Genomic DNA, 8,405 nt, shown 5'->3' on the forward strand with positions numbered 1-8,405 from the left:
CCAAAAGCCTCCTGTGGGGAATGGGTCCTCATTTTAAGCACTTGTAAGCGGGGCTAGCAGGGCAGGAGGGAGGACAAACTGCAAAGCACTGCAGGCTGCAGGCCCAGTGAGCCCATGGAGGACACTCTGTTCTGGCAGAGGCCGGTTTCACAGAGATCATGAGTTTAAGCACAGATCTAATTGAATTGCAGATGTCTTTTCTGATGGCTATCTGCTAGCAGAGCTTCAATTAAAGCAGGAGCAAAGAGGCAGAACAGGGAGGTTCTCAGTAATAAAACTAATGGAAAGAAGAGTGGCCATTTACTGCAGCCTCCACAGAGAGTATAATAATGCAGGTAGATTCTTTAAACAATAAATTTTTTTTGGCAGGGGTGGGGGGAGAGATCTGAAACCTTGGCACAGATACCCAGCTTCCAAATCCTAGAGATCCCGAGTGTATGTTGGACTGGAAAGCAGATAACAGTAATTTACACAATCCATAAATAAGCTCATCTCCATTGCTTCCAGTACTCCCTGATGAACAACTTCCTCTGCTTTCCATTCTGTAGGCCATAGAGGTTTGTTCTTTTCGATTTTGGTTTTAAAGGCTGAACAGTTTTATTTGCCGCCCTTTTGTTACTTCCAAGATTAAGGTGGATTTGTCCTGAGCTTGCACTTGCCAGATCAAAACCTCTCGTCATTTTACAGTGCCTTTAGAGCTCCAAAGGGGGAGAACCTTAACAGAGCTCTCAGTCCACCTAAACTACAAGACTATAAATTGGAGCATTATGACCTTTTTTTTTGGCCTGTAGCTACTTTCTCATGATGACTTGATCCGCATCCAATGTGTGTTACCACATACGCATCGATGAAAAACCACCCCCACCCAACGCAGCTGAAGAATCAAAATTAAGCTTCAAGATGGCCTGAGAATCTGGCTTAGCTCAGGAATAAGGTTTTTGAGAACCGTTTTCCCGTTCCTCAGCCGATTGTTACGCTGTACCCAAATTCCTGTTGTGCAATACTTTGGAGGCTTCTTGGCCATGTCCTACCGTAACTCTCTTGCTTCTTGGCGCAGCACCACTCTCCTGGAGGCATCTCAATGGACAATCACCCCCTGGGATTCAGTTTCAAGGAAAATAATCAGAGTTTTGCTCATTTTCCCTTTTGAACTGCTGCCCTTTTCCGATGTATTTACAATGTAAGGAAGTCAGTTTATTCATGGTTTGACTTTTAACTTCATTGTTGAGCTTGGCTCTGCTCCTGTTGGAAATTAGACCCCAGTTGAGGAGGGCAGTTGCCAGTGTCTGCTGGAAACTCCTTGCCTGGGATCTTCAAGCAGGCCATTCGTTGACCTAGCTCAGCACATACTAAATAAATGCAGTCAGAAGAGTCTGCTTACTCATCGAAGGAAAAGGACTGGCCCAGTGGCAGGAGTTTTTCAGAATATCCCCAAACATTTCAAATGCCTAAGCTCATTCCAGGCTTCTCAGAAGCTCTCTCTCCAGCAACCATCCCCCATTTAATTTCATATATCTGAAATAACACTGAACAGCAAAGGTTGGAATTGGGCTGATTTTCTTGAATTTCTAACTTTTTTCAGGTTTACTCCAGGAGAAAATTTGCCAGGAAGTCAAAAAACATAATCTTAAAGAGAGAGGAGAAAAGTGAGAAATAATGCATCATCTGTAAGATGCGGCCTGTTACTAACGTGCTCAGGATGTTTAACGAGAGGTTTTGCAAATGGCACATACTAAGTAAACAAGTATGCCTTCAGCCAGCAAGCTGCTATTTCTCCCTGCAGGGAATAAAAAATAATTAAAATTCTTTGTATTGAAATTTGTAGCTACAAAAGATCAAGGGTGGTAATTCCCAAATAGCCTTCTGGGGCTCTTTCTACAGCTGAAACACAGGAAGCTGCCTCCCAGGCATTGATTTATTCCATAAGAATTAGGGAGAAGCATCTCTAAGGCACTGCATTTACTCCCCTGCTGCTGGGAGGTTTTGTCTGGGTGCTCTCTGGACAGTTTCCAGGCATGTTATTGAAGAGTATTTCTCTTTCCTTTCACAACACTCACTTGCTCACTTTCCCCCCTGGGATGGGGGAGAGATTCAGAGAAGTGAGAAGACTTATGGCTTGATATCAAGACAGTTTAACAGGTAAAGCAAAAGCTTGCACACGAGCAAAGCACAACAGGGAATCTATTCACCACTTCCCATGGTCAGGCAGGTATTTAGCCATCCCCAGGAAAGCAGGGCTTCATCACATGTAATGCTAACCTGGGAAGACAAACCCCCTAATTCCAAACATCCTTGCCTTCCTCCTTCTTCCCCCAGCTTTATAAGCTGAGTATGATGCCATATGGTCTGGGATATCCCTTTGGGGTCAGCTGTCCCAGCTGTGTCCCCTCCCAGCTCCTTGTGCACCCCCAGCCCTCTCTCTGGTCAGGTGGGGTGAGAGGCAGAAAGGGCCCTGACTCTGTGTCAGCACTGCCCAGCTGTAACAAACACATCCCTGTGTTATCAACACTGTTCTCCACACAAAACCAAACTATAGCCGCACACTAGCTACTATGATGAATACTAGCTCTATCCCAGCCCAAGCCAGCATATTCTCCACTCCTGATTCCATACCATTTACATCATGCTCAGTCCCACACTATCCAATACATCCTCATTACCCACCACCACTGTCACCATCCTTCGATATAATGCACAGGTATCAGTTCCTTAGTCTATGGATAACCCCTGTGAAATGTCTGTCAAGCATCCACAAACATCCACAAAACATCCTTTGAGTTCATTTAGTCCACAACTTTGGTCTCACTCAGGACAGGAGAGGTGGTGTGCTGTGTGGAGTTACTGGGCACCAAAGCCAGGTCAGGTTACTGCTGCACTTGCACTGTTTCCTGTAAGGCTTGTCCTCCACTGGTTTGGGTGGTTTCTGCTGTAGTAATTCCTGTAACATGCAACTCAAACTCCGAATTACAACAATTTTAAGATGTTTCCATTACAGTCTCCACCCCTGGTTCATTTGGACCAGATCATGGGGTTTCAAATTGCAGTTAACTCTTCTGCTTGCCCTGCTCTGGCTTGGACTTTTCCAAAGACCGCAGCTCCTTAGGAGTGTACCTGCTCCAAGTGAAGCCTTATCTACGAGCCACAGATCTTCAGCAAACTCCGAATTACAACAATTTTAAGATGTTTCCATTACAGTCTCCACCCCTGGTTCATTTGGACCAGATCATGGGGTTTCAAATTGCAGTTAACTCTTCTGCTTGCCCTGCTCTGGCTTGGACTTTTCCAAAGACCGCAGCTCCTTAGGAGTGTACCTGCTCCAAGTGAAGCCTTATCTACGAGCCACAGATCTTCAGGGGTCTACCTGCTGTGGCATGGACTTACCCACAGCAACAGTTGCTTTGAGGTAGACCAGTTTCAGCATGGTCTTTTCCATGGGCCACAATGCCTTCAGAGATGTACCTGTTCCAGCATGGCCTCACCCACAGCCAGTCCCTTCAAAAGTGAACCTGCTCCAGCATGGCCTTACCCATGACTGCAGTCCCTCCAGAGGTGTATTTGCTTTCTCCTGAGCTTATCCACAGCCACACACTTTGGGGTACTCTAGCATTACCTCAAGCACAGCCACTGATGTTTTGAGGTGTGCCTTCTCCAGCATGGACTTACCCTTGGGCCACAATCCCCCTTCAGAGGTCCAGCTGCTGTGGTACACAGCCACAGATGCTGTGAGATGCACCTGCTCTGGCATGGGCTTATCCAAGGCCACAGATGCCTCAGGGTGTCCAGCTCCCACACAGACTCACCCACAGATCACAGGCCCTTCCACTTGAGTTCATGCTGGAGTTCCAGCCTGTCCAGAACAGCAGCACAGCAACAGCAGCTCTGGCAATCTGCCAGCCTGACACATCACCATGGCTGTTATCAAAACGTTCCCAGGCACGGCAGAGTAAGGCGATAAGCAGCACCGTAGTGCAGTGAGCAGCTACTAATGAGCACTAGACTCAAGCAAGCAAGCCCTATGGCAAACAGGAGCCTGTCGATTAATAGCAAAACAGCAATAATAGCTATAAAATCGATCTGGCACATTCCAATCACATCTGGCAGTACAGCATATGACAAAAAGGACTGCTGTGGTCTAACCCCAGGCAGCTGCTGAGTGCCACAACAGCCACTTGCTCTTATTTTTCTTTCCTTCCACAACAGTCACTTCCTCACTCCCCCAGTGGGATAGGGGAGAGAATCAGAAAAGTGAGAAAACTCGTGCATTGAGACAAAGACAGTTTAACAGAGAAGCAAAACAAGGAATCCATTCACCACTCCCCATGGGCAGGCAGGTGTTCAGCCATCCCCAGGAAAGCAGGGCTCCATCACATGTAGCAGTTATTTCGGAAGACCAACACCATCATTCTGAACGTCCTCCCCTTCTTCCCCCAGCTCTATATGCTGGGCACAACACTGTGTATTATGGGATACCCTTGTGGTCAGTTGGGGACAGCTGTCCCATCTGTGTCCCTTCCCAGCTCCTTGCGCACCCCCAGCCCTCTCTCTGGTCAGGTGGGGTGAGAGGCAGAAAGGGCCCTGACTCTGTGTCAGCACTGCCCAGCTGTAACAAACACATCCCTGTGTTATCAACACTGTTTTGGTCACAAATCCAATCCATAACCCCATACCAGCTACTCTGAGGAAAATTAGCTCTACCTCAGCTACAGCCAGCACTCTCAAGTATTTGTAGAGGCCCCAGAATCTGAACCACCTAGACTTGCCTCAGAATTATTTGCCAAAAAAGTACTGCTAAAAAAAAAAAAAAAACACAGAAGCTGTAAGAGGGGAAAAAACCCAGCAACCTGGTCTCAGTGATCATTTCCTTTGATCAGTTTATCATATTGCTGTTGAAAATAAAGCCAGTGTGCAGCTAATTGACAAAAAGAAATCAAATTTAAAACAACTTGAATATAGCCTGAAGAGTTACTGAATTGCACATATGCAGAGAATAGCTTCACATATAAAAGATAGGTTACATTTAATATGATTCTCAATGAAAACATGAGCATCACGGAGTTTGTAAAAGAAAAATTTTGTTGGAAAAAGACAACAGTCCTGACCACTGATAACATTTGATTTAAAGTTCTCTGAAAAATTATTTGTTCTAGACGAAAAGCAAAATTCTAAACAATTCATTCCAGTAGTATTACAACATAACTGACAAACATCTACTCTTTGTCTGGATTTCAAATGCAATTTTAGTCAATTTGAATCCATTTCATGAAGAAGCTGCGGCTTTGACAGAGCTATTGCTAAAATCATCACAGCAACAAAACATTGCTTGGTCTCACTTTAGCAATTAATAAACAGCTCCAAGAACCAGCTCCACAGTTTAGAACTACTCAGTACGTAGATGATCAGATTTGCCAACGGTGATTTGCCACTGTTTATTGCAGTGTACTAAAATTATTCATGTATTACCTAACTAAAATCCTGAAGCCTTCCAAATCCTTTATTAAAGAACAGTTAAAAAAAAAAAGTATTGAATTTAGAATATGCTGAAGCTGTTCTTCAAAGAAAGAAACCCAGAGGTCAATTTCATTTATAGACATACAAACGAAACCCAAACCAAAACAAAAACTCTGCAAATTTTGGTAACTGAAGCGGGTGAAAAAGTCAATCTGTGTAAGTATATAAAAAAGTCGATCTTCACAATGTTATGGCCTGGAAGCACTAAAGAGACAGAATATAAAGGCAACTGGAGACAATTAAGCCCTTTAAAAAGCACCAAAATTAGCATTCCTTTTGTCTGATCCAAATAATTCAAGTGTTGTTCTGCCACAAAGGCCATCATCAATTTCTAATTTTAGCTTAATCCATGAAAAAGAAAAATCCAGCATTTCTCTCTGGTGTTTCCTCATTAAGAACACTCTTAAATTGTACACTGAAACCTCAAGAACACAAACTATGAATTCAAGTTCACACTCACACAAGCACTTTGATATGGCAATCCCAATAAAGGCAATTCAACTACTTGTGATTCAGCTAAGCAGTGCCTGAACTGCTACTTGGTAAGTAACCACCAAAAGCAAAAATGTAGCTGTAAATGACACAAAAGAGTGACCTGTCCTACCTTTGAACCCTCAGCCTTCTAGTTTCCTCTGCTACACTTGACTACACTCAGTATCAAGAACCCTCACAAAAATAATATCTCCTGATTTTCTTTACATGAAGTAAGCAGTCATATGACCCTATAAAAAACCCTTGTAATTAACCCTTATATTTTAAGTCAGATTTTTTGTATTCGCACTTTAGGTCACTGCTGTAAAACTGCAAATTCCTTTGCTCCCCTGGTTGCAGCATATGGATCACACCTTCGCCACTCATTCACCTACAAATTTGTAAGCTTAAATTCAGTTTGCTTTAATCCATATTACTAAAGAAGCATCTTTTCCAATACACACACAAAAGTGCAAATTCTTCTCAACATTTTTCAGAAGGCAGAATTAAGACTGTAATACAGGCTGACATGGCGGGATAGCCGCAGTGCTTACTGCCTTTGTCACCCTGAGTTAAGGGTGGAGCTGGGCCAGTATGGGATGACCAGTGCACAGGCAAGGGCAGTTTGCCACTAGGGAACAATTTATATATTCATATACAAAAGATATCTGTGGCCCTACAGTCCTGACCATACAGGACTGGACCAAACCCATCAGCTTTGCTTAGTCAGGTGCCCTACTCCCTCTTCCTTCATTTAACTTACCAGTATCTGCCTGTTTTTAAGAGCTGTGGAAAGCAGGAGCTGCATTTTTAGCTGAAACAAAAGTTTTAAAGCCAACAGGCAGGATCTTGCACCAAGACTTAGGTTTCCTGACCTCACTACCCATGTAAAACTGCATTGCAACATCCTGAAAGTGGCGGCGGTTAACACCAGTACAATATACAAACAGTGATTTATCAACATTGTATGCTTTATTGAAAGTTGACAAGTGCAACAGTTAAATACATTGACGTGTTACAACTGTAGAGAACATGCACAAAAACATATGCATACTACTATACAGATCATATGCAAAAAAATTCATACTGGGAAATCTGATTTTTTTTTCTTTAATTCTTTCTAGCAGGGCTTGGTAATTTGTGGAGTGGTTTTTCCCATCTTGAACCAAGCTACAATGAACAATGATTTACTTCAAGATAATCAGCAGCCAGGGAACTTCAGAAGTTACACAAACAGCATCAATCTGCCAAATTCTGAACAGTTGCGTAGGTGCATTCTTATTTATGTAGCATAAAAAAAAAAGTCTCAAACTTCTTCAGATCAGCCAATGAAACAACTAAACTTCAATCTGTACAACCTAAATAGTTACAGTTTTCTATTTTACAAAGTAATTACACTAAATACACAAATATACAGTAGGCAAATAACCTTCATTATAATTATCCTATGACCCAACAACTGTATTGTCACCTACCTGTTTTCTATATATAATACAGCTTTATGCACCTGTCCACTGCTTCAGAAAACGGTGCAAATATTTGCACTTAAGGTTTCAGGTGACAATTAAGTGTTAAACACTGAGATTACCTTTCTCCCTCTTCCTCTTAGATCCTATGCACCAGTCCACACTTTGGAACCCCAATGCACTACAGGGGATTGAGCCATCACTTTTTACTCCAGTCTATTTCTTCACGTTTCAAAGCTCGAAAAGCACTTGTATCAGCTGTATCACTGGATGAGTGGAAGATTTAAAAACAAACAAAAAAAATTCAGGCATGCAGCTTCGTTTCTCAGCCATTTGCAGAAGCTGCTCGAGTCCCCAGTGTGCTTGTGCTAATTCTCTGTAAGAAGTTTATTTTATTCAACCAACCTAAGAACATAGACTCCTTCAAGCCAAAGGGGTAAGGGAGCTAAGAGAGAGACAGATGAGTGTGTAATACAAGGGGGAGAAGCCTCTCCTGATGTGTGTAAGGCATGGAGTCCTCAGTCTGGGTTGCAATGTGCATTGAAATGGATGAAGGGTGGCTGTGGCGGATTCCCGCTAGTCCTCCTCGCTCTGGGCAGTCCAGAGGCCAGCAATCATGGTGGCGATGACACCTTGAGCTATGCTGAAGGCCCTGAGCCCTGTGATGCCGGCTGAGCAGGCTGCTGTGTTGTCCCTTGTGACTGGGAAGAGGAAGGCGGAGAACCAGTCTGCAGCTGTGCTTGGAACTGGGCAAGCTGCTCTGGGCTGGCAAGTGTTTTTAGCAGAGTGTTTTCTTGCTCCAGCTGCGAGTTCTTCTCTATCAGCTCTTTGATTTGCTCTTTGAGGACCTCCACTTCCTCCCGTACTGCATACATCAAGTGACTCTTTACCAGATCCTGAAACACATGAGAGTGTGTGACTTAGGAAAGCAGCGCAGTGCCCGGCCCGGGCTCCCAGCCT

General features: G+C 43.7%; 1 protein-coding gene across 4 annotated transcripts in view; it reads right to left on the reverse strand.

Moving 5' to 3' along the window:
* Nucleotides 1-6,929: 6,929 nt before the first annotated feature.
* Nucleotides 6,930-8,405, reverse strand: part of TSC22D1 (TSC22 domain family member 1) — a 92,353-nt gene continuing 90,877 nt past the window's right edge. For all 4 annotated transcript variants that reach the window (XM_017733594.1, XM_008633159.2, XM_008633158.2 and 1 more), the window contains one exon: nt 6,930-8,341. In XM_017733594.1, the coding sequence (XP_017589083.1) occupies nt 8,084-8,341 (258 nt within the window). In that variant the 3' untranslated portion in view covers nt 6,930-8,083. The remainder of the gene's footprint in view (nt 8,342-8,405) is intronic.

The sequence above is a fragment of the Corvus brachyrhynchos genome, unplaced genomic scaffold (assembly GCF_000691975.1).
Source record: "Corvus brachyrhynchos isolate BGI_N302 unplaced genomic scaffold, ASM69197v1 scaffold202, whole genome shotgun sequence".
Classification (NCBI taxonomy): Eukaryota; Metazoa; Chordata; class Aves; order Passeriformes; family Corvidae; genus Corvus; species Corvus brachyrhynchos.